This window comes from Lipophrys pholis (assembly GCF_963383615.2).
Source record: "Lipophrys pholis genome assembly, chromosome: 7".
NCBI lineage: Eukaryota > Metazoa > Chordata > Actinopteri > Blenniiformes > Blenniidae > Lipophrys > Lipophrys pholis.
Window position 1 is genome coordinate 18,511,244 of NC_137638.1, and position 25,525 is coordinate 18,536,768.

Below are 25,525 nucleotides of genomic sequence, written 5' to 3' on the forward strand. Positions count from 1 at the left end.
GTCAGTCGGGGCAAACCACACAAGCCGTTTCCCATCTTGACCGTCACAGACAAAATGTTTTGGACACATGGTTTTGAATTAACAGGCGTCATGAATCATCAACAATTCATGTTTAAAAAAAGAATAATAATAATAATAACCTGCAAATAATTTTAAATGGTTTTATATAACACTTGTGTACATGATTTACTGTTACAGGAAAAAAGATTTTTTACACATGGACAAATCTTACAAGGGTATCTCCTGTTCTCCCCCCTCTCTTTATACAATAAGACACTCCATACTGTAGTGCAGCTAAATTCAAAGACACTTTGAAAAAGAGATGGGAATTGTTCACGGGAATGGCGGCAACATTTCCAGGATCATTTTTATCATACCAAAAAGAGTGGATTTCAAATTCAGCTTCAGCAGTACACGGGTACATTTAAAGTCTTGCCTATACTGTTGACATCATTTAAAACAGATGAGTTGACCTCATCAACGGAGACAGACGAGCATGTGAGGTATCTTTCATCTCTCTTGCACAAAAACACACATTCACTTTAGAGCATCACTGTTTCCAATTCTTGCTTGAATAGACAGAAAAAGAATGAGAGCCGAGGTAAAACCCTGCTGTGATTTGTCAGATCTGAAAGTAGACCAATCTCATTAGTAACTCGGAAATAAATGGAATACCATCCGTTTGTTTTTTCTTTACACATTTCTAAGGCTGCATGAAGTTATGAGACTTTTTCCCAATCTTTGAACTTGTTAGTGACATGGCAAAAACAACCATTACTTTCTATATGTTATGTTACTTATTAAGAAAAGTATCCATATTCATTATTGACAGAAAACACTTTCATTTTTTGCATAATGATTAATTTGGTAAAGATTAGATATTTTATGTTAACCCTTTCTTTGAAAGGTGCAGTCATCTTTCTAGTAAACTACCAAAAAGTGTCTTCATTGCCTTTCAGATGTAAATGAACCCTGTATTAAGTAATATTTAGGCTGATTAGGGAACATTCACCCTCATGTCCCTTTTACCCCCAAACAGCCACAATAAGCAAAAAACATGTGCAATATTTTCAAGGGAACATCAAGTCAAGCAGTCACTTTTGGTTGACCAACCAGTCCATGACATCATGTTGAAAGGTTTTGAAACCTAATTTTCTTTTTTTTTTTTTTCCTCCACATGGCTTCAAAAGTCCTTCAGAAATCAAAGGGCGTTGTAGTAAGACCCTCCTCGTTTGTTGTTGTGGTAGTACAGTGGCTGGGTTACTGCTCCGTCTTCTTTATAGGAACACAGAATAAGTCCAGGACCATAGCCCCTATTTCTATGGCTTGTTTCCGATAAATGTGGTTCTTGGTTGCAAATGAAAAAATGATAGCTTGAAGTGGCGGCAATTAATGAGGCACTCTGCATTATTCAAAGATCCATTAATCACAAGACTTCGATGGGGACGTTTTTCTCTCATGTGACAGGAAACGGAGGTTTCTGCTCTACTTAGCAAAAACAAACGGTGACAAAACATTTTCTGTTCTTTTCTTCAAAAGTAACAAACGCTACAGCACGGACATTTCTTTTTAAGTTAATCAACAACAGATCACATATTCCAGACATTTTTTTTCTTTACTGCACCTGAACTGAGGCTGATGGTTTTCAGATGCATTGAAAACATAAAAACAAATTTCATCAGAAGGTTACCGTCTCTCAAGTTACTGCAGTGTCTTTTAGTGGGGAGAAACATACGAAGGACAAAGATATTCCTCAAAACGAGACATTATGGAATCAACGCAGGACCACTGTATGAGCCACAGCTCCTTTGTGGACGAGGGACACAGGACAATGATTTGTCTTCCACTTATAAAAGATGCATTTTGTTCAGCAGAAATATTTTAAGACTCATCCAATATCAGCTTGAAGTTGTCTGTATAATGGAATCCAAGGTGTAAGTATATTATCGATGCATCACTTGGTTTTATTAGGGTGAATCGACCATGTGTCTAATGGCTTGCATTGCATCTGTATTGCTTTCCATTTCACTTAAAATGGGAGTGTTAGTTCCAAGAATGATTCTGTTAAGCCTGAGAAACAGAGATCCAGCCACAGTATATCTGTATGCTATTAAGTTAAATACCAGATATAGTCCATTTTTGGAGTGGCTGAGGGAGCTGTTACAAAGTGAATTGGGCTGCAGAGACAGCACCCACTTTGATGGGGAGAGGGAGCTTAAGTGGAGCTCACCTCTTCAGAGCTCAACCGGGTTGCAAAGCAGACAAAAAGGAGAATTTGTAGATTCCTTTATGAGTCCGCTTATGTTTAAGTGATCCTCTTCTTGATGTCAGAGGCTCCAGTCCAGGTAAGCTGAGCCTCTTGCTTGATTCAGGACGTTTCAAATAACCCTCCGGTGCAGTTCGTGCAGATTGTCCAGATGCAACTGAGTTAGGACAGCTCAAAGCCTGTATTCATACTTATAGCGTAGCGCAGTTTGTCGCGCAGGATGCTCTTCTTGCTGTAGTTGGGCAGCTTGAGCAGGTTGAAGCATGTGGATGAAGTAGGGAGTCGACCACCAGGCTCCTTTTTCCGGATTGTGAAAAAGCCCCTAAGGACACTGCCAAGGGTGTCCCCAGTGTCCTGGACACAAAGAAAATATATAAAACGTGATTAAATTTATTATTACAAACACACACACACACACACACATCAAACAGCTATACTATTACGACTGCCTGTCCAATACTCTGGAGGTGCTCTTATTATTGCCAAAGTAGCTATTGAAGCATGGCTCTCTGTTAGACATCTGACAAGGTGCTGCGGTATCTAGCATCAAGATGTGAGCAGCAAAAGATTTAGGTTCAGGAATTTGCAAGGGAGCTCCGATCAGGCAGGACACTGCCCAACGCATCTCGATGCCTTTGCCTTCTTCTGTTAATGAATCATGGGGCCATGTGTTAAGTACCGCACACAGCCATCTACCATGTAATGAAAAGGAAAATCTTGATCCAATATTTTTCCATTTCTCTGTGAATCTGCAGACCAAGACTGGTCTGTGTATTCTGACACACTTCTATGAACTTCAGCAGCAGCTCCAGCTACGGTAGCGTGTTTGTTGGTTTGGACCACACAGGCAGGGCTTCACTTTTTATGTCCATCAATGAGCAATATCCATCCAATGGTTTAATTCTTTTCATTCCTGGGATCGTTGTGATAGATACTGACCACTGCAGACTTGGAGCAACCAATAAGAGCTGTAGGTTTGGAAATGTAACTTGACTCCAATCAAATCTTTACACTTTCTTATTTATTCTGTCTTCTAACACATCAACTTTGAGAACAAAATGTTAATTTGCTGATAAATGTATTCTACCCTTGACCTAATGCCGTGAAAAGTAAATAATCACTGTCAGTTATTTCACTTTAAAATACAACATAAAATGAAATAACCCAGAAAATGTAATTGTCACCTGATCATCGGACACTTCCACACATCGAATAGAGAATGGTGGTTTGAGGTAGGCAAAACCTAACAGAGGTGGTCTCGAGCAGCTGGTAACGAACTGTTGAAAAAGCAATGTATGGTCAAATGACTCAGCTCTATCAAATAAAACAACAAAACAATTCTACACCCATTTTTAAAAGCAGAAACCTACTTTCAGGAACATAGCTCTCTCATCAGAGTTGAAGTCACTGGACAGGATGTCCCACAGCCAGATGATGACACGATGACTGCTGTGAAATCCTCCATAGTAGACTGTGTGTTTCCTGGAAAATAGAGGTGACACAATATTGACAACATAGACTAATCATCGTAGTCTTATAAAGAAATATCAAATGACATTGAAAGGCTCTCAATCAACAATATTGTTTGCCCAAGCTGCCAAACAGGACAATGGAAAAATAACAGTTGAAAGATGTCAAAGCCAATTTGTTACGTACTTGAGGTCATCTAGATCAATCTCAGCATTATCTCCTGAGACAAGGCGTTGAACCTCAGGTGTGGAAAACATGTGCAACCACTCTGGATTAATGATGCTGCGGAAGCCCCGAATGAAGGCAGCAGTTTGCTCCTTAATCTGCGTGTGCATCCGAAAGTGAGCCATGAGGTGGATGTAGCTGATCCTGTGATTGACAAAGATGCAAACTGAGACGAATGGTGATTTCAAATCATACGCAACATTCAGAAAAGCATCATTTTGAACACAAAACAGCTGAATATGGTTCCTGTTAGCAAATATAACGCTGGATTGAATATAAGACAGGTCTCCCTGGAAATACATCTGAAAAAATGTGATTGTCTTCTATTTTTAATCTATTGATAAGCTGACATAACAACAGTCACAAACAACAGTCAAGGTTTTGAGCGCGCGTTGAATGGTAACTTCGTGAAAATACTTTCTGGATGAAAAGTCGGATACGGGTGCCCAACATTGTTGTTAACTCGCCCTTCAAAGCCTTGAAAATGCTGCATTTTAAATGTTTTGGATAGCAGTGAGGATGATGCACTACGGAAGAAGCAGGGGGAACCAGAGCATGACTGGAGCACAGGTGGTTGTCTGTCTCTTTGGCCTGTGTTTTCCCCAGTTGGCTACGATTTGCTCCAAGACCCCACAGCCATGTACTGAATAATGCAGCATTAAGCATGGATTGATGGACAGACGGTAATATTGTGAATGTATGAGATTAATGATAGCTAATTTAATAAAAAAGACTTATTGTATGTCCGCCAGTGTGTCTGTTCTTGCATGTTGGTCACATTAACCATGTTTAAAAACATTAACAGCAGCTGTTTGATTTCACGTGCTTTTAATAGCTTGGTTTTTTTTAAATAAGCTAAACACGTTTCCCTAAATATGAGCCATGATATATAAAATTAATTTACATACTTGTTCTCATTGGTGACTGGCATGGTTTTCCCTCCAGGTATCAACTCGTGACAGACGAGCTATAAAGGTGCAACAAAAAACAAATAGCTCTTTACTCATTTGTCCATTTATGATGTCTTAAATCTTGTGCTTTGTGCATCCATACCTGTCCCATCACATCTTCATCATAGGACAATGTCAGTCCTAGATCTCCTACGTCTCCATCGTAACGCTAAAAATGACATCAATGCAAATACTTGGTATAGCAATAAATTTAAATGTGAGTTAGTGATGAGAGTAAAAACTGTTAAAGCGTCTTTGTTTTTACCTTAATGGAAGTGAGGTTCTTGTAAAACTCCGAGTCCAGAGAGGGGAGCTCATCGATGGAGCTGTAGAAAGTGCTGTGATGGTGCCCCATGACTTGACTGAGGAAGAACGAGGCAAAAGGGACGTCCACAACAATGCCCTGAATACACAAAGATCAACATTACAAATAACCAAAAGACTGTTCACACTCAAAACAAGTAATAAAGTGTTCCGTTAGAGATCAAATCTACCTCATATATAGCTTTCCCAAGCATCTTTCCTACAAACTCAAATAGCTGCAAATGGTTCTCGTGGATGTAAGAAGTGGGTGACGGATAGAGCCTCTCATTTCCACTCGTCGTCTATAAAAAAATATACGTGTCATACACAGCAGGAAAAACCACAGTAAAAGGTTTGACAGCTTCAAAAGGACGCCTTACCTTGAACAGGTTGAGAGCAGGATTGAAGACCTTCTTAATGATCTCCTCTAGAAACTCTTTGAAGACACCATCTTGATCAATACCGGCCTCGTCCACTCCAAGGTCGTTGACAAACTTCACACGGATTACACCTTTGATAGAATTCACCGGTAGCCGTCGGAGCTGGTCATATCCATCCTTCAAATGGGGAAAGCCAAGTGTTATTCTGGAATAACTTGCATAGAGTCGTATAATGTTTTTGCTTTCAGTCCAAAAAACAAATCCGAACAGTTGATATGTGTTACCTCTAACATCCGGGAGCGACGGATAGTAATATGAGTGACATGTGGAGATGCAGAGCTCGTCTCTACCAATCCCAAGTTTTCCTTCTCCTTTGTAACAATGTTCCTGAACAGCAGCACCCGCTGGAATTACATGGACAGTAATTACAAGAATGACAATGAAAGTTACATTCACCGTTAGATTAAAAGGAAGTCATTTACTCACATTTTTATGAGGAATAACATGCGGGATGTACTGCAGTAAAAGCTGGGCTCTTCTCTTGCCCTTTTCTAGCTCTTGGAACAACAAGCTTGGCTTCAGGTCCCTGAACACAACAACCACACATGAAGGCAGGTTTTGATTATTAAGCAGTCTGTCCCGGATCAAAGGAATTATATTACTATTATGGAGTTTGTATTTACTTGCGCAGCCAGTGTTCATCAGGAGTGAACTTCCGCCTGCAGTCCCGCTCGTAAAGGACCATCAGCCAGCCATGAACACTGTGGAACAACTCCAGCTTCTCCCCCTTAGCATTTTCTAATAAACATATAGACAACTTTAGAATTAAAAATGATCCTTTCAAGTACGCGCAATCTTCAATGAAGTCGTATATTCACCTAATATGCCATCCCATATCATCTTGTACACAAATGTGTTCAAAAATGAGGAGATGGTGATTAGTTCCTCAATCTTAAAGGACGTTTGTTCTTCGTAGACCTCAATGTCATCCAGGATTCTGAAACATAATTAACCAAAAAAATGAAATAAAAAAAAAATATATAACTATATGTATTTTTTTTTTTTTGTGTGTGTGTGTGTGTGTGGGGGGGGGGGGGGGGTGTTATATTCTCATTCAATTATCTAATTTATCTCTGGGCTTTTTAACTTATTTGATCTCAGGTACTTTTTGTGTGTTTTATCGTTGACCCTGGAGCGAAATTTTATTCTGCAGTGCATTGTCAAATTGTCAGAATGACAATAAAAATTAACTATATATCTAATATTATAGTACTGTATACTAATGTATACAAATTGTACAAGACACAAAACAATATACCGTAGATTCTTCTTTTGGATATTGTATTATGATTATAATATCAATAATATTATCACTCTAGTTAACTATTTGCTACTTTGGGACTGTTGCAAATGTTACAAGCAGCTGATCAAATTAAACGGCCAAACAACATGTCGTATGTATGTACAGTGAGAAATAGACAATATCTATCTACATTGGGTGCAATTACGTAATGAGGTGCCGAGAGCAGTCGCAAAAGAGCATGAGCATAGCCAGGAGCTGCTTGGACTCTTCAGTGTCGTTGTTCAGACACTCCATGAAGAGCTTGAGGCCTCCCTGAGGCCCAAGCTCACAAATGAAGGCCCAAAGTTTTGGCAAAAGATCATCAAGATGTGTCAGACCTGCAAATAAACACAAAATGTATGATCAATGCCTTTCCCACAATCCTTCAATTTAGCTTTATCAGGAGAAGATAAAACGGTGATACTGACCGGTGAGTATCTGGAGGCGTATTTGTGTCAGTGTAGACAGAGCGGTCTGGTAAAGCACACAGATGCTGCAGACCTTCTGAACCTCTGCGGAGTCGACTCGCTTTCCTCCAACGGGTTTCAGGATGTTACGCACAGAAGCCGACTTCTGAAATGCTCGCTTGAAGAGGTCTTTGAAAACAGACACATGAGAAATGTCATGAAGACGGAAACACTCAGCTTTTGAACATTCTTAACAAGTTCATAGGAGAGTTGTGTGTATACTATACTTTTCACTGGGAGATTGTTTTGAGATGTACTCGGTTGTGGGGGTGGGGGAGTGGGCTCCTGACTCTCCAGCTTCTTAGAGAGGACGTCATTGAAGAGTGTCCGTATGACAGACACACCCCAAAGGTGCTGAAGCTGTTTCGTGACCAGTGGCATCGACTCATTAAGACTGAAGAGAAAAGAAGAGGGAGAGAGGAATAAGACTACTTGCATTTGGCATAATCGCTTTTTATACAAGCAAAATGTGAACAAGTTTACAAACTAATTCAATGTTTCAGGCGACACAGGCAACAAACAACAAACTGTTGACCGGAAGAAGCCGACAGCTTTCGTTCACAAATCTGTGTGCTTACCCTCTATAAAGTCAAGTTGAAAAATAAAACAAGTACTGATGGATAATAATTATTTCATTTGGTTCTATATTTGGAATCTCTTGCCAGTGCAGTTTTGAGGTGAAAAAACATTGCATTATTAAAGCAAATATGAAGAGTTTCACTTACCCATAGTCTACAGTTTGGGAGAACCAGCCCAGGACAGGGTGCCAGTGGGTTAGGTTAGACTTCTTTTGTGAAACATATCTCTGGCAGTAGGACAGCATGTCAGTCAGGTCCTTCACAAAGTGGTTGGCCTCTTCTTCTAGCACTTTCTCATTGAGATATCCCAAGTAAATCAGATTGCCTATCACGTGTGACAAAGATTCAGTCACAACAATGGCTGAAAACAGGATAGTGATTGTTTTCATCTCTATGCAAGAGCTGGTAAATGGAAAGTGCTTCCATATCGTCAAACAACTGTACCAAGCAAGCAGAGTGTGTGGCTGCCCTCCAGGCACACACAGATGTCCGAACATTGCTCCTCCCGACTGAGAAACAGGATGAATTTCCGCAGCAGGTCATGAGTCTGAAGGGACGCCATGCACTGATGAAACAGAGCAAAAGTTAAAGCCTTCTCTCTTACATGTCAACAGCACCATTTAGCTAATATAAAAAAATTACATTTTACCTCTGGAGTAATCACACTCAGGTGGGTTATAATGGCTGGGACTGACATGATGTGAATGAGGAATGATCTCAGCAGGTTTTCTGAGAAGTGAGCTGCAATGACTGGCCTGAAAAACATCAGAATCAAGTTAAATGTTAGCTTTAAATTAAATACCATTAGTAAGTGAATCAGATGTACAACTTTAGAATAACAGGCTGTTGTTTTTTTCAACCTAATTAAAACTGGAATACAAACTGACCTTAATGACAATGTGATGATGGCTGTCAAAGTGCCTTTGGAGAGAGAAGGTTTGGAACGAGCCAGGCCGTTGGTCAGCAAGATCTAAACAGAAAAGATCACACAGAGTATAGATTTCTTGATGAAACAAGACTGGCTCCTTTGAATATAATAACAGTTCACACTGTTTCACAAAGTGCGTGGAGTAACACTCTACCTGCAGTATTGAATAGAATCCCTTCTGATTGAGATGTCCCATGATGTTTTCACAAATCCTCGTCAAAGCAGGTCTGAGAGCCTCACCTTCAATATAGAGAAGAAAATATTATGAGTGTATATAAACAAACGAAACAACAAAATGCATGTTTAAAAACAAGGACATCAACCTAAATTGACACTTACCTTTTCCTCGGACTATTCGCCAGGTTGAAGTGTCTGTAAAGGTCACCAGCATGGTGAGGTATAGAGTTATCATCTTGTTGTCCTGAAGTATGTCAGGCTGGAAAGGAAAAATCACAGTTAGACTCTTAGACCAGTCACATACAACACAGATATCCCCCCAAAACATTTTGGCTTCAAATTATGACGAACCTTTAAATTTTTCAGGAGCTGACAACAAGTCCACAGCACATCTTTTATCTGTTTGAGCCAGGGAATAGTGAGGTCTTTGGAGAGAGCCAGGGAAACATACCAGACCTGAGGGCCAGATGTCAGTCACTAAAACAAAAGTCACATGTGGAATATGTTGAAGACATGGTAGTGTAAGAAACTGAAGACCCACTTTAGGTTCATTTTCGACCTCCATGCTTGCCAGGATGGCCCGACAGAGCTTCTCGAACCTCTGAAACACAAGATTACAAGCATTCAATCACCCAAATAAGGATTATAAATTAAACTGTTCAGTGTACAGCAGAACAAATAAGACAGGATATTAGAACCTGGTATTATAAGCAGAGTTGTGCTAATGATTACATTTAAGTATTGCTCTAAATGGAAAAGCTGGCAACTCACCATCTTATCCTCTAGGGAATATATAAACAGTAATTTCCGAGCAATTTTGAAAATTGAAAGTGCATTTCTTTTCGATGTCCCAGTTTCAGAAGCTTGAAAATAGTCATCAACCTCTTTCCTGGTGAAAAAAAAGATTGGGGACTGTGAGTAAACAATAGTATGACTATGTATATATAGCAAACACAGGAAAGTCAAGCAGAGACAACTAAAAAAAATGGAGTAAGTAAACAGATTTGGAGTTCACCTGATTTGCTTCTGCAGTCTGCAGCGACAGAGAAATTTCCTGACCAGAGCTTGGATTTGGGTGGCAGCTCTCTCCTTCTCCTTCTGTCCCTTCCTCTCCTCTCTGGCCTGCCTGGCTTTGTCCAGGAACTCGGACTTTGAGCTTTGAGGTGCACTAAACATTGTGCCCCCCCCTTGGAAAAGAAGGAGGAAAAACTTTTTTTTTTTTTTAATGCCCTGGTGATCTGCATGCTGGTTTGAATAGTCTGTAGACAGTGACTTGAGCTGCACCTTCCTGACAAACGCTCATTTTCATTGTTTTGAGTGAACACAAGACTGCACCTACCTGCGATAGTGCAGATTACAGGATTTATTCTGGCCTTCAGCAGGGCTCACCTGTCGCTATACCTCCTCAGTCATTTGGTTGTCCTTCGGATCCGAGCAGGGGCGAAAGGTGAAACACAACAAGAGGACTAAATAGCCATCTCTGTAGCAGCGAGCGGCACGGTAAAGATGGAGCTGGGATAGTTAGCACTCCGGGCTAGTTCGCTGCCTGTCGGTTTGATACCGGCTGTAGGACAACCTCATACATTAACCCAGCCGCATTCAGACGTATTGTGGGATAAGCACTGGTCCTGTATCAGTGACAGGTCTGTAGGCGCGAGGAACACACGGGTTTCCAATGTAAACATTAAGAGAAGCTCCGTACAGCGACTGCAGCCATTAATCCCCTGTGTCGCAATAAATGATTCCGGGTAAGAGTTGTCTCATCGTTAAATTCGCGAGACGGGAATAATAATTCACCTTATTGCCCAAGGCCTGAAACCATTCAAAGTATTTTTATTTGTGCTGTGAGAAGAGTACTTAGTTTTTCCTGTGATTTATTTTACACTTTTCACGAGGCGGGTGGGGAAGGGACAGTTTTCATTGTTACTCCTTCAGTAGCGGAAGCGTGCAGAGTTTTGAGAAATGGGAGAGGACATAATAACAATAATAACACTTTGACTTTACTAAAATAATAATTAAGCCCGTTTTTTTTATTCAACTCCAGCAATTTCCACGTTGCGTGTCTGCTTCTTTTCTTTGACGATTATGGACTCCACATGAGATTTTTTTTAAATTTGATATGGTGTTTCGATATTTTAAATTATACTCTGGGATATGAATTTTCTGCAAATAATGTACTATCATAGTAAAACAATGCTATATCTGAGTACAAAACACACTGACATTGTAAATTAGAGTACACTAGAATTTACTTTCATCGTTCATTTACACAGTGAATTCATAAATTGATGGATGTTTATCACAGGGAAACATCACATCCATCTGAACATTTGTGCATTATGCGTTTCACAGAATAAGCTTAGTTTCAAAAGAATATAAAAACGCTTTGTACAGTGAAATCTAATTTCAATAAAATTGGTTTGATTTTAACTTTAACGCTCCAGTGGCCACTCCTTAGTGTTCACACCTTCGCCAACACCACATTTGTTTGCAGAACCGAGTTGGTATTGATTTCATGATTGCAGTCAGCTCACTAGGTAGGTCAGGTAGGTGAAACACTGAGCATCTCCATGGCAACAGACGCTGATCTCCTTTGACCTCCTCCATGAGATGCCTCTCATCCGCTTGTATGGGGAAAATTCTTTGCATTTTTGGGGGGATTCATTTGCAAATGGTTCGTCGTTAACTTCCCAAAATCTAATCGATTGGTCCTTGAATGATGCAAAATCAGCCCTGAAAATTTCATGCAATTTGGGTGAGTTGTTTTTGTGAAACGTTGGTAAAATACATACCTACAAACAAATACATACATACATACATACATACATACATACATACATACATACATACATACATACATACATACATACATACATACATACATACATACATACATGCACGCAAACGAAAACATAACCTTCTAGGCCCAACTTTTGTAGGCGAAGGTAAAGATGTTGTTACTTTCTCTTTAAGGAAATACGGGTGACGTCATCCTGTAAGTGCGCAGCAGCGCACCGGAAGGAAGTGGGTGTTAGCTGACTGAGGTTAGCGAGCTAAATTTTCGAAGTCTGCTGTGGGGGTCTATGGTAAATATATTCGTCTGTTTTCAGGGCAAATATGATTTTCAAGATTAGAGAGGAATATTTGAATATCCAGTGTCGTGATATTTCACGTTTGGCCCGGTGGTATATCAACGTCGACACATTCGGTTGATTCTAACTCGTTTGCTCTCTTATTAGCCGTGTTAGCTGACATCAAGTTACTATGTTTTGGATCCAAGATGACAGATTATAGTTTCGCATTTTACCCTTAAAGAGAACTAAATATGAGTTGTGATATGTCAGAAGCTACTATGTGATGACTGATGTACTAATATATCTCTTTGTCTATGACGAGTTGGTATTTAACACTTTTTATTGTTACTTTTCAGGGTGTGTAATTTTGACAAATTGATTTTTCAAGAAGACAACAAACCTTAGTTTCTGTGAAATTTTACATGTTAGATGTTTTGATTTTCCTGCGATGTCAAATGCGAGCGTAATTCTTGGGTCATTGTATTTTCAACCTCCTATTAAAGTGTTATAATGGAGCTTTTACATATTTGCTTAAAAAAAACATTTTCATCCTTAAAAAACAAAAGTATTCTTTATGGTATCCACTTGTGGACCAACTATTTTAAAATTGTACAGCGGTCCATATTATGGCCACGGTCAAATGTCAAATATTTCATCAATTGTACCGAAATATGTGCTAATTATTTTACTTTAGCAAATCACTGTTTAGTTAAATGAACTTCATTGTGAGAAAGTTACCAGCGAGAGCGGGCTGTTATCTGGAAGTAATGACATCATTACATTGCAACGTCGTCCTCAACATTCAAGTGGTAATACCATGTTGTTACGTTGAAGCTATATATATATTTTTATTATTGTGACATTAATTTATCACCACATTGTCCAGCTTGTGAACACCACAAGGGAACTACTATAAAAGAATGTTGCTTATAGCTAAGTTTGGAATAACTCATACCCTTACACTGGACAATGCCTTCTTTACTATGAAGAAATACTGAAGTTTCACAAAATTCATTCTTAACATCCAGCTGTTCCTCATTTCTGCAAGCCGTGCTGCTTCTATAAGATCAGTGTGCCACATTATGCTTTATCTTGTTCTTTTCCAGGAAGAGATGTCAGGAGAGAGTGTGGTGAGCTCGGCAGTGCCGGCAGCTACTACCCGGACTACATCCTTTAAAGGCTCCAGCCCCAGCTCCAAATATGTGAAGTTAAATGTGGGTGGAGCATTGTACTATACTACAATGCAGACTCTGACCAAACAGGACACAATGCTTAAGGCCATGTTTAGTGGCAGGATGGAGGTCCTCACAGACAGCGAAGGTGAGCAACAGGTGAATCATTTCCAGATTACATGCTCTTGCATTAATGTGTTTTACCACTAGTGTTTCACTGTTACATGTTGGTAGGTTGGATTCTTATTGATCGCTGTGGGAAACATTTCGGGACAATTCTTAACTACCTGAGAGATGGCGCGGTGCCACTCCCAGACAGCCGACGGGAAACTGAAGAGCTTCTTGCTGAGGCCAAGTATTACCTTGTCCAGGGTCTCGCTGATGAATGTACTGCTGCTCTGCAGGTACAATACCTTAGCATTTTATGCACACGCACGCACACACGTTGGTATACCCTGTGTGAAAATCATTCTAGAACAGGCTGAAAAAATATTTCTCACAGTTTATTTGCAGCGATAACTGGAATTTCATGATATTTCTCTCTTATTTATACTAGTATATCATGGCCATTGTAGAGGAAGCAGCAGATTTGTAAGTAAGTGTTTTGTTATTCAATAAAACTTTCTTCCAGAACAAAGAAACCTACGAACCTCTTTGTAAAGTGCCTCTGATGACATCATCTAAGGAAGAACAGAGGCTCATTGCCACTTCAAATAAGGTAAAAGCTGCTAATTTATATTTGAGGGTCAGGATTTCTGAGCACTTTTATCACGTGAAATCTATTATTTTGATTCTTATTTCAAAAGACAAACTTTGTTGTCTTACAGCCGACTGTCAAACTGCTGTATAATAGAAGCAACAACAAATATTCGTATACCAGGTGAGCTATTGAAAAGGAGTCAATATGTAGTGAGTTCAGACCAGTTGTCCTAATAATTGTCCATTTTCAAACTTTTTCCTCTCCAGCAATTCAGATGACAACATGCTGAAAAATATTGAGCTATTTGACAAGCTGTCCCTGCGGTTCAATGGGCGAGTGCTCTTCATCAAAGATGTGATTGGGGATGAAATCTGCTGCTGGTCATTTTATGGCCAGGGACGCAAGATTGCTGAAGTGTGTTGCACTTCCATTGTCTATGCAACAGAAAAGAAGCAGACCAAGGTAAGTAATAAATAGTTTAGTGGATAAATAAATAAACTTTTATTAAGTTCTGCGGTTTGATGTTTAAGTAAGTCAACATCTAGAATGACACCACACTTTTCTCTCTAGGTTGAGTTCCCTGAGGCTCGGATCTATGAAGAAACCCTCAACATCCTCCTGTATGAGTCGCACGATGGCAGGGGTCCAGACAACGCCCTCCTGGAGGCCACAGGTGGTGCTGCAGGACGATCTAATCATCTGGACGAGGACGAGGAGCGAGAACGAATTGAGCGAGTTCGCAGGATTCACATCAAACGACCTGACGACCGCACACACCACCACCAGTGACCTTTGACCTGTCAGCATGTGCACCTGATCCTGGACAGTCTTTGCACCTCACTTGTGCCTTACACCACCCAGCGCCTGTTTCACTTCCCTTCTTATTGTAGAGCTTTCTCCTGGAGACTACCATGAGATGAGTGTGTCCTCTTTACTCTGTGGTTGAACTGTAGTGTGTTGTTCTTCTATGTTAGCCATGATGTCTTCTATCACAAATTTATGCAGCTGTGCTCACAGTCGTGGATGTTTGTATTCAGCACTGCAGGTGACCACAATTTCAAGTGTTTTTTGAGGACCTAATAGGATACTGTCAATATAAATCTATTATTCAAGATTCTAACTGCATTTTATTCAGAATAAAGTGTTATATCATGTTAGCAGCTAAAACTTAGTGTAAATGATTAATTTAGCTTTCCTGTACCACGGTTCTGACGGGTCCACTGTGAAGCTCGGTGGATGAACCTGGTGTAGTACACCATGTGGCCACATGGGGACACTGTTTTACTCTTAAAAGAACTTGGGCTAGTTTGCAGCCTGCATATAATGGCAATTACACTTGCAGAATTCCTTTTTTTAAGTATCATTTGTAGAAGCAACATTTCATTGTAGTGCTTCTGCGATATTTAGTTTTAACATTCATGCATTTTTGCTTCACTCCCACTAAACAAATCATTTTCAATGTGGGGAACTTGATCTGTGACCTGAGGTGTTAAATGTACCGGCCTGTTTGAATGATGGATGCTGAGGTTGGAGTGAATGACTGTAACCTGAGATCACCCTGGCAGGAAGGAACCCCTGTCTACAAGCTTTTAACAGGGAGAGAAATTAGACCTGTCCTTCATCACTGCATTCATCACACAATGTACCGTTTGCACACTACAGGTTTGGGATGAAATATGTCTAACAATCACAGTACTTGTAGGTCCATTGTACAGAAGTGAACACAAATGTATGTTTTATATTTATACATACTTTATCATGAATAAATTTCTATAAACAGTCCTTTGGTATAGATTTTTTATTTGTATATTCTCATCACCATATAAACAACAAAAATGATCAAACATATGGCGCAACTGTTTAAGAACCAGGATCGCAATCATTTGGAGCATTTTAAAAGTAATTTAAAAATATTTCAGATGAGTTGGATGTTGGCCTTTACTTTCAATAAAATTTCCCAGAACTGCAGAAACAATAGCAATGAATGACTGATGTTGAATTCTGGCCAATATTTTGTGTAATTGAACATAGTGAAGTGGAAGAATACTTTAAACCAGTGATTTGTATCTGTCAGACAGAGCAGTGGTTCTGAGCGGTGGGTCAGAGCGGTGGATCAGAGCGGTGGTTCTGAGCGGTGGATCAGAGCGGTGGTTCTGAGCTGTGGTTCTGAGCTGTGGTTCTGAGCTGTGGTTCAGACATCGTGCCTCCTCCAAAATAATTTAGGTCAGTTGTGTTTCCTGCAGAAATGTTGATCCTCTCCGAGGGGTCTCCTCTCCTGATGAAATATGCAGGGGCTTCTTGTGTGTCCGCCTCTGCTGCACACTTTACCGTGTCCGAGCCCGGGTGGCAACCTGCCGTGACAAATGGTTCGATTCACGTTGCATCTCTTTGTTTGCAGATGAATTTTACACCAGTTTACTTTTGAAGGGGCTCGACTCACCACCATGAGGTGTCCGTTCTTGGCCTTGTACGCCATGGGCTCCTGCCCCGTGCTGAAGTCCACTGCACTCTCTTTCCCCGCCTGGATTTCAATCTTGATACTGGAAATTGTTGCAAACAGACACGTGTTTCAACTCACAATATTTCAACCTGCATCTGTTAGATTCAAGACTCAAACTCACCTTCCTTGAACTACTTGTAAGACGCTTTGTTTGTTTGCGATGACACTGAGTTTGGTCAAAAACTCAAACAAGTGGTCACACTGCATTACCAGATCCCCCTGAAACAACCAGAATAGAACACAGTCAAACAAAAGGACTTCATCTTGAGAGCATATAGCCGATATTCAAGCAGATGGTCAAGTGAATGAATTTGTTTTATCGCATTAGACACAATATACAGTACACATCCTGGTAATTATTGGTTTGTTCTCCTGCCTCATAGAGATGTAACAGAAGTGTAAAAAGTTAATTCCCCTTAAATGTAATGTCATACTTTTAAAAAGTTAACTTATTGGTTTTAAAATGCGTGTGGACATTTCACATATATGAAGTATAATAATCTATATATAGAATAATATTTTTTTCTTATTTAGTTATAGCATTCTTTATTTCTGTAGAAGCTATATCTGAGCTACAGTTCTAAATTAAGGCATCTAACAAGCCAGATATATGCTTCATGTTACCACATACCTTTTGTTTAGGGTCTTCACAGGTTATGTGAAAAACAATGATGGCATCAGTCAAGTTACTGACCGAAATCCCTGCAGTAAATAACACACACCATCAGTCTCTCCTCCCTGATGGCCATTTAAAAACTATGCTATTGCACTTCGGTCACCTTTGAGAGAAGTATATAGCACTCTCTGTTTGACCTTTGCTTCTTCTACCACATAGACTGCAGTCTGGGTGAGGACGAGCTGCCGTGGCCGTGGTTTGAAGCCATTCCTGTCATATTTGATCACTGGGACACTGTACTGCAGAAACACAGGGAGCTAGAGTCAGCTGCATTTAATGTCAGGCCAAATTACTTCATGATCTACTTGTAATTTCTTTTTGTACCTTAATGTGCTCATTGCGAATCGACTGGAGGATCCTCATGTTTATCTCCTGTTCACCTGGAAAAAAAGAAGTGAGAAAATAGGGGGTGTACAAATGATATAACAGAGTTAAAAAGATTTCCTCCTTCTTTGGAAAAGGACAAAACCTCCATCCCTTGTTATTTATGTTTAGATATCAAAAAGGAATTGGTATTGTATGGTTGTATATCTAGTGCTTACTGATCCTGGTGTCCACAAAGGGCTGAGCGACACTCGTTGGGTAGCTCTCCTTTTTGCCCTTGAAGATGGAGCTTGTGACGAGCTTCAGCTGAAGCTAAAATGAAGAAAAATTATTTTAAAAGAAACTTTTGATCATTCCTGAAACAACAGTCAGAAATAATGTCAGTGGCCTGTTTTACCTGCGCTTTCCTCTGAGGTGTGATTGTTCTCACATACTTTCGTACCATGAGACGGTAGTGAAGCGTGCGTAGTATCTCTGATGTCTAAAAAGAAAAAAATGACGTAGCTTGTTAAAAAAGACAGGACACGTGTCAAATTAGGTTTTTCATTCATGTTGAATAATGACTGTACCTCTGTCAGCACGGGTGGAGGAGGCAACCACGTGTTTTTGTCTAAAACCGTCTTTGGCAGCTTCCCTTTAAGCCTGTTCAAGTAGCTTTGCCTCACGAAGGCCAGATACTCGGAGTTATCTGTGGTCTTCGCCTGCCCTCTGGTCATATAGCCTTTAATGAACCTAAAATAGATTTCAAAACAGCATATCAGAGAAGATTCAAATGACTGGTGTGATGAGGGGTGTACGACTTTTAACTTGTTTCTTACTTCTTGATGACTTTCACCGCCCATGCCCTCTTCTCTCGCTCCTTCCTGGCCTGCACTCCTCTCCAACAGGTTTCAATTTTTGTGGCTGAGGATTTTGAAAAAACAAAACATGTTTGAGGTTATGTCATTTCCCTAGTATTGGGTACTGTATTCATAATGTGTTGTGCCTTTTACCGGCTTCTTTTTGTTTTTTGAATTCTCCCTTTGCCCTGTATCCTTTGTATTTGGCTTGAAGACGAGTTGCTGAAAATCCAGAGTACATTATTGAATCATTGTGAGCTGCAGCTGGTGAAAACCCAGAGGAAGAATTAGATTTTTAACTCACCCAGCTCATGTTTACATTTTTCATAAGCATCTTCTGTGGCATAAAGCGTCCTGGGGTGACGGATGAATATTTTAGTCCTAGAAAATGTAGATTTATTATTCATGTTGTCGGTGATCCGATTGGTTTAGCTTAGATTAGTGACAGAGCTGTACGCACCGTCCCATTTTGTACTCATCTGGCATGTAACCCAGATGTTGAACCAACACCTCTACTCCATCAGCAGGCATTCCCATCCAGTGAGGCCATGTAGCCGGGCACAAGGGTTTATACCTGCGAGGTGAGCCAAACAACAAACCATGCAAGACAAATGCAGGGAGATCAACAACAGCTTGAATTAAATAGGAAATTCCTGTGAAAAATCTGATTTCTGTGAACATTTATACCTCTTGAGGAAGACCTCATATTTGCGTCTGTAAGCGAAACCAGCTCGTCTGACTCGGAGGTGTTCCATCAGGCCCAGGTATTTCACCTGGTGCCTGATCAGTGCTTCATCAAACTGGCCTGATATCATAAGAGACATGGACGGTTCAGTCAACCGAAAGCATCTTCATCTCTCTGACATTAATCTTCTGTTCATCAAGCTACCTGGCATCTTGGACTCATTGGATTTTAGACAACGTATGTACCAGGCCTCTTTAGCCATGAGGATCTCTGTCAGCTTCAGCAGGCTGCTCTTAAACTGGGTAGCCACCTACAGACACAACGAAACGGCTGTAATCTCCAACAGATCAACTGTCAGATACATATGGCCTCATGAAGACACAGTCAGACTGCTGCTGACACTTTGATAATACTCAGTTTGTTGCACTATGATATGACATTTAGAGAATTGCACAGTTGAAGCCGTGCAAAAGGGTAAACATACTGTCTCCGGCCTCCTTCTGCTGTCTGGATCAACGTTGGAGAAGCATGTCCTGACTATGGTATTTTTGGACTGACACATCAGCTATAACAGAGAAAACACACAGGGACACTCATGTACACTTGTATCTTCATGCATTATAGTGTTACAGTAATTTCCAGTAAACTTACTCCAAACTCAACCATGAGTATTACTTGCCCAACCCTAACCCTCACCTATAACTTTAGCTCCAACCTAATCCTAAAACATATTTTCACAGTGAAAAAAAGATTTTACTAAGGGATACTTGATTTTCATCCTGTCTAAGATGAAAAGTCCCTATAATGTGAATGTAGGTACCCAACAGTAATAAATGCACGTCCACACACACCTAAAGCCATATTTACTAAATCAGCTACCCCCTTTTTTCTGTTATTTGGTGAAAGTTTCCAGCATCACAAGAAGAGAAAGACTTACGTCTCTTATGTTTCTATATAACAGATCATTATTCTTGTCCAGAAAACCTACAGAATCACAGAAAGAGAAAACAGTATAGAAATCATGAATCGGGCAGTTTAAAAAAAAAGGTTTAAATGTTTGAATAGCCGGGCCTGTGCCTGTGTTTTGCTTTTGTTTTTTTTTACCCACAACGCAGTAGGTGACCTCCCCAGCATAATGCAAGAGACGGAAATCTCCTCTCTCGAGAGTCTTACGTGTCATTTTGTCAGCCAGTTTGTGCCTGCAGTCAAAGAGGTGGAGAGAGACAAACGGATGAAGAGGGAAAAGCTTAACAGATGAGAATCCTAATCCTCAATCTCCATCAGCTCCCTGTCGGTTCGTTCACAAGACACCAGCCGACAGAACAACAATAAAAAATGAATCACTGTTGAGGGAATGTTCTGAATTGCACCATGTCATTTAGTTAAATAATAGCTTTCATTAAAATAACAAAACATTCACTTCCAAATGATGAGGAAAAGAAAATACATGTTAAACTGTGAAATAATCTGCTTTTCTCATTCAAGTCTTGACAGCTTGCAACAAGTGAAATATTTTGCATGTGTGCGTTATTTTCTAAACTCACGTGACAAAGTGGGGGTGATTCCCCATTTTTTCCTCTAACCTCTCGAGGAAGGTCAGATCTGTGGCATCACCTGGCCTGAGGCACTCTTCATCCTGCATGAAAAAATCATAAACAATTCATGTAATAATTCAGTAATGTGGTTCATGTATGTAAATGTCTGATCACACACACACACACACACACACACACACACACACACACAGACCAGAATTGCAATGATTCCTCTGTGTTTCTCCTCAACCAGGTCGCAGATGATCTTGTTGTTAAAGAATTGAACTGGTTCCCACTGGAAAAAACATTAAATAGATTAAAGTATATTGAACAAACAGCTCACGAGTCCTCTGTGTATTTGCGTGAAGTTACCTCGATGTCCTCCGCTTCGTACTCGTCCTGTTCAGCCTTGAGGGTCAACTGGATGAAAAGCTGCTGCAGCTTCTCGTTACAGTAGTTTATACAGAACTGTTCAAAACTGACAAAAATGTTGAAGACAAAGAAAAGTAATTACAACAAAAAAGTATCTCCTATTAACACTAACACTATAGGAACCAAAATATAGGACATATAACAATACTACACACCTGTTCACATAGAAAACCTCAAATCCATATATGTCCAAAAGCCCTATGACCATCTTACGAGAAGGATCCTTGTAGAATAAAGAATAATGGTAGTAAAAACACATCACTACTGTGTGTAATTTGTTTTTTATTCCACATTTATCTAGTCCTCACCTTGTTCTCCATGGACTCATTGATCCTGTTGACCAGCCAGGTGAAGGTCTTACCATAGATGGCTTTCGCCAGTGCGTCTCGTGCGTAGATGGCATGATCAGTTGTGAATGGGCTGAGGACCTTTTTTGGTTTAACAATGTCATAGACTGATATCACGCACAGAACCAAAAAGTTGACACAAAGTATTTTTCAATAATAAAATGAAAACGTTAGAATATATGTGAACCTGATCTGTTTTGGCATCAATCTTCCTGAAAGTGAGTCCCTCTTGGAGAGTGTGTGCATCTACGCCTAGGAGCTGTAAAGGAAAATAGCATGAGATCAAGCATTTATTTATTTATTTTTGATAAAATGTGTTTCTCTTCAAAATATTTATTGAGATGTTTGTTTCCATTTCTTACATTTGATACCCAGCTCAGTTCATCATTGTTGTTCAGGAGAGCCTGGCCTTTGCTGTCAGAGTCAAACTGAATGTTCCCCAAGTGGAGCACACTGGCAACAATCCCAAACAAGTTCTGCAGAAAAAATATTATTCTAATAGTTGTGCAAATCACACAAGCTAGAATGATGAGCAACTATCAGGTCTTCGTAGGGGATAAAATAAAACTCACATTAATGTTGATCTCATCAATGTCGATGACTTGCAGGGCATTTTTAACAGTTTTCCAGTCATTTTTGTCATTAATAGAAGACACAATGGCACACTCCCCCTATTAGAATTGAACAGTGATGAATTTCCCAAGCTTTTTTAATGAAACATCTTATTTAAAAAAATAAATGGCTAAATTATACATACTTGAGTTAGATAGTTGTATTGCTGGCAGTTTCTCTCCAGGCCCAGCTGTTGCAGTAAGTCATCTGATCCTCCCTCCACTAGCTGATAAAAGATGTGGAAGTTTCTCTCACCATGATTTTGATGCACCACCCTCGACTTCTCCAGCAGGTAGTTCAAGATGTGGCCTCCGACTGCATCCCCCTACGGGCATCATGATCCTAAAGACAGCAGCTCTACAACTTTCAGAAAAAACACAGCCTATGGTCCAGTGGCGAGATTTAACTCTTTAAGGATAAAGTATCTCCTTTTTGTTCCTGTTGTTTCTGTAAACATACAACTTCTCTTTGTTATTTTATTTAATTTATATGTCATTATAATATATATACAGTGATAATGTATATGTACCTTGTCAAGTTTACTGTATGTCTCCCCCAAAGTTACCACACAAAAGTAAGAGGTTTAAGTCTCATAAGCTTAGTTCGGTTGATCGGTAATTCATTGGTTCATTCATTTCTTAGTACATTGCTTTGTTTGATCATTGGTTGGTTGGTTCTGTCATTGGGTGGTCTGTTAATTAATTTGGTTGGTTGGCTGACTTGTCTTTCTGTTGGTCAGTAAATAAAATTGGGTTGTTCAGTAAGTTGGTTGACAGTTGGTCTGTGTTTGTTTCTCTGTCTGACTTGGTTGTTTGAGTAATTTTTGAAGACCTACTGTCTCTCAGAACCACTTCAGTGCCTCTTCCTTGTGATACTTACCTGGCTGTCAAACTGGATGTCCATATACTTCCCAAACCGGCTTGAGTTGTCATTTTTTAGTGTTTTGGCATTCCCAAAAGCCTGTAGGAAAAGACAGCAATGTCTTTCAAAGTGAATAATGCTTACAATGCCTGCCCCAGCCATTTCACTACATCAACATAATGTTAAACAAAATGTCAGACCTCTAATACAGGGTTGGACATGAGCATTTTGTCTCTGACTGTATTCAGTAGGGTGGTGCTTGGACAGCTGACAGCATAATACTGTAGAATCTTCTTGGAGGCCTCAGTTTTCCCTGCTCCGCTCTCTCCGGAGATGAGGATGAAGTGGTTATTGAACTCCGTCAGCATTGTGTGATAAGCATTATCTGCCAAAGCAAAGCTGTGCAGGTACAGAACAATCACAATTTTTCACTGTTGAATATTTATGAACTAGAATGAGAGTATTTTGATGAATAGGCACAGAGTTATGAGAAACATTAGGTTGGCATATAAGAATTACACTCACATGTGAGGAGGAAGCTCAAAGAAATTGACGCCCATGTAGATCTCCATCTGCTTCTTGTTGTAGATGTCAAGCTCTTTATAAGGATTCACCGACACTATCAATGTACCAATGTAAGTCTATAAGGAGTTGAAAGTTACCATACTTATTACATAATGAACTTATAATGAATTTAGTTGTTTGCTGCAGAAGATGCCATTCTGGGAGGGCCACAGTTCTGCATGTTAACACACCTGATTATACTGAGTGGCTCATGATCAGGCTCACTGCAGAGCCACTCGGCATCACATTCATTTGATTGAGGTATGTTGGTGAGAACAGACAGTGAAAGCATGAAGGACTTTGGCCCTCCAGGACCGACAGTCTCAATCGTTGGTTTAAATCACAACTTCCCACACTCACATAGATAAGATCCTCGCTGAAGCGTTTCTTTAGGTTGCTGAGAAATGCTGCTTCGGTGGTTTCATCCAACAGGACAAAGTCCTGGATTCCTACCCGGTCTCTGGCAGTCAGTGCACCCTCCATGTCCAGAGGACCCTGTGCAACAAGTGGCATGTGGATAAATTGCTTCAGAGCATCAGCAATAACAGCATTATATTCCTCATGTTTAGATAGAAATTAATTGCTAATATCTCAGATTGTAAAATATATGTACTTCATGTACTTCACAATAACAACAGCTTTGAGTTTGCTAGAATTCTGGACGTTCAAAGAGACCATTGATCGCTGCAACATGCAAAGCCCATAAAAATGACATTCAAAATGTTCCATGATGTATTTTGACAAGTGCAGCTAAATCAATGGATGTGTGTATAAATGGCTCCATGGGGGAGAGCAGTGTTGAAAAAAGCACCAGAAAAAGCACAATTATGGTGCCTGTTCATACTATTGAAACAAGAGGCCGAAAGGTCTGATGTGCCTCTGAAGCACAGGTCTGTGATTGTGCCGAAGAACCGACAGAAGATAATGATTGGTACACAGAACACAGGGACCTTGGCTGGCAGCCCATAGTTCACATGAGCTAACGCACCAACCAAACACAACACAGTGTGCAAATGGACTTGGGGAGCCCAAAACAGCGGCAAATTTAAGAAGCATAGTGGGAAAAATTCCACCAATCTGTTTTGCATTCGCAGCACCAACACTTAGACCAAAGGTTTTCACAGCTTTTGTTGGTTTTGTATTTTCTTCCCTCTTCTTTGGAAGCAGAAGTCCTTTGATTCTGAACTCTCTCTGTAAAAACATTAAAAAAAGATAATCCATTGGATCTAATTGACACAAAGCCCTCCTTCCCCCCTCCTTCCCGGTGACTATACTCCGCCTATGGCCCTCATTTCTTCTGAGAAAGGCCAAGTGTTTTTGTCCTGTAAATACCACGGAGCAGAGACAAAAAAGACGTCTTTAAAATGCAGTCTACAATCCATTACACATATTCCCCCTGCATATCCATTCAGTAATTATTCATTAGAAAACATTTAACGTCACAGTGAATTTCACACTAGGCAGTCGAAACACAATGGAGGAGATTTGGCCTATTTTGGGGTGAGGAGTTGGGGAGGGGTTCGCTGTACAGAGGAAGGGTGAAGGCGAAGGAGGGGGCAAGAGGGGAGCAGTATTTGTCTGATCTGAGAACCTCTGAAACGAGGCCGTCTTGAGACAACGGGGTAGACTAAATAGTGCAGTAACGGTCTGTGCCCCGCTGCTTGCTGTGACACTCATTTAGTGTGCTTTAGTGTGCCCCGAGGGCAAACAATAGAGGCTTGTTCTTAGCAATCCTGTGCTGTAATTTGGACTTCATTACTTTGCTCATATGGGGCCCCATGGCAGGATAGAGGAGGCTCGTCAGATGAGAGTGTTTTTTTTCCACCTGTCAGTCCCGCACCCCCAAAGCTCTCACCCCTCACTCCAACAATGTCCCTCACCCTGTGTCCCCACCAATAACCCTCATACGACCTCCTTCCCATAGTCTGCCTCCACCCACAAACCCACTTTAAGCCAATGAGACAGGTGAACAATATCATTGAAGGAACCTTTTTTTGGTCGTCAGAATCAATCTGGCGATGTGATGGTAGTGGTGCTGCCGCGGGGTATCTGTGACACCCCCTTCCTTCATGGGAACAAACTTCTCTCGAGGCAGCACAAGCAGACAATGTGCTGGGA

At 40.3% G+C, this 25,525-nt stretch overlaps 3 protein-coding genes across 3 annotated transcripts; 1 reads left to right on the plus strand and 2 right to left on the minus strand.

Moving 5' to 3' along the window:
* Window positions 1-154: 154 nt before the first annotated feature.
* Window positions 155-10,822, minus strand: ube3b (ubiquitin protein ligase E3B). The gene is made up of 27 exons (XM_080467727.1): window positions 10,426-10,822; window positions 10,102-10,273; window positions 9,858-9,975; window positions 9,628-9,687; window positions 9,438-9,542; window positions 9,249-9,345; window positions 9,064-9,149; window positions 8,869-8,951; window positions 8,631-8,736; window positions 8,426-8,546; window positions 8,129-8,306; window positions 7,631-7,797; window positions 7,365-7,532; window positions 7,103-7,274; window positions 6,473-6,591; window positions 6,278-6,392; window positions 6,081-6,180; window positions 5,879-5,998; window positions 5,595-5,771; window positions 5,406-5,516; window positions 5,177-5,314; window positions 5,015-5,080; window positions 4,870-4,928; window positions 3,923-4,105; window positions 3,637-3,748; window positions 3,451-3,543; window positions 155-2,620 (listed from the first exon to the last, which is right to left on the minus strand). Exons 2-27 carry the CDS (start codon window positions 10,260-10,262, stop codon window positions 2,429-2,431), a joined length of 3,207 nt encoding a protein of 1,068 aa, XP_080323853.1. The 5' UTR covers window positions 10,263-10,273; window positions 10,426-10,822; the 3' UTR covers window positions 155-2,428.
* Window positions 10,823-12,088: 1,266 nt separating this feature from the next.
* On the plus strand, window positions 12,089-16,001 carry kctd10 (potassium channel tetramerization domain containing 10). Its single transcript, XM_080468235.1, has 7 exons — window positions 12,089-12,172; window positions 13,267-13,480; window positions 13,567-13,736; window positions 13,964-14,050; window positions 14,160-14,212; window positions 14,299-14,494; window positions 14,603-16,001. Exons 1-7 carry the CDS (start codon window positions 12,170-12,172, stop codon window positions 14,819-14,821), a joined length of 942 nt encoding a protein of 313 aa, XP_080324361.1. The 5' UTR covers window positions 12,089-12,169; the 3' UTR covers window positions 14,822-16,001.
* Window positions 16,002-16,356: 355 nt separating this feature from the next.
* On the minus strand, window positions 16,357-23,920 carry myo1ha (myosin IHa; the record flags this gene model as incomplete). The annotated part of the gene is made up of 31 exons (XM_080468225.1): window positions 16,357-16,383; window positions 16,473-16,572; window positions 16,654-16,751; window positions 17,164-17,234; window positions 17,312-17,447; window positions 17,533-17,588; window positions 17,751-17,844; window positions 17,930-18,013; window positions 18,102-18,264; window positions 18,351-18,435; window positions 18,525-18,593; window positions 18,676-18,752; window positions 18,832-18,945; window positions 19,059-19,176; window positions 19,261-19,366; window positions 19,541-19,621; window positions 19,994-20,040; window positions 20,161-20,255; window positions 20,601-20,692; window positions 20,806-20,886; window positions 20,964-21,069; window positions 21,179-21,246; window positions 21,332-21,451; window positions 21,558-21,629; window positions 21,733-21,846; window positions 21,943-22,041; window positions 22,128-22,307; window positions 22,862-22,942; window positions 23,044-23,242; window positions 23,369-23,484; window positions 23,768-23,920. The coding sequence occupies 31 exons, from the start codon at window positions 23,918-23,920 to the stop codon at window positions 16,357-16,359; spliced, it is 3,102 nt and encodes a 1,033-aa protein (XP_080324351.1).
* Between the last annotated feature and the right edge of the window lie 1,605 nt (window positions 23,921-25,525).

What these genes read in the sequence shown, in the direction of transcription:
- ube3b (XM_080467727.1), bottom strand. Translation starts at nt 10,262, where the DNA reads ATGTTTAGTGCACCTCAAAGCTCAAAGTCCGAGTTCCTGGACAAAGCC. An exon ending in TGAGTGTGATTACTCCAGAG is followed by an intron (nt 8,547 to 8,630) that starts GTAAAATGTAAT and finishes CTGTTTCATCAG; the next exon opens with TGCATGGCGTCCCTTCAGAC. An exon ending in ATGTTATTCCTCATAAAAAT is followed by an intron (nt 5,999 to 6,080) that starts GTGAGTAAATGA and finishes ATGTAATTCCAG; the next exon opens with CGGGTGCTGCTGTTCAGGAA.
- kctd10 (XM_080468235.1), top strand. An exon ending in AATGTACTGCTGCTCTGCAG is followed by an intron (nt 13,737 to 13,963) that starts GTACAATACCTT and finishes ACTTTCTTCCAG; the next exon opens with AACAAAGAAACCTACGAACC. An exon ending in AACAAATATTCGTATACCAG is followed by an intron (nt 14,213 to 14,298) that starts GTGAGCTATTGA and finishes TTTCCTCTCCAG; the next exon opens with CAATTCAGATGACAACATGC.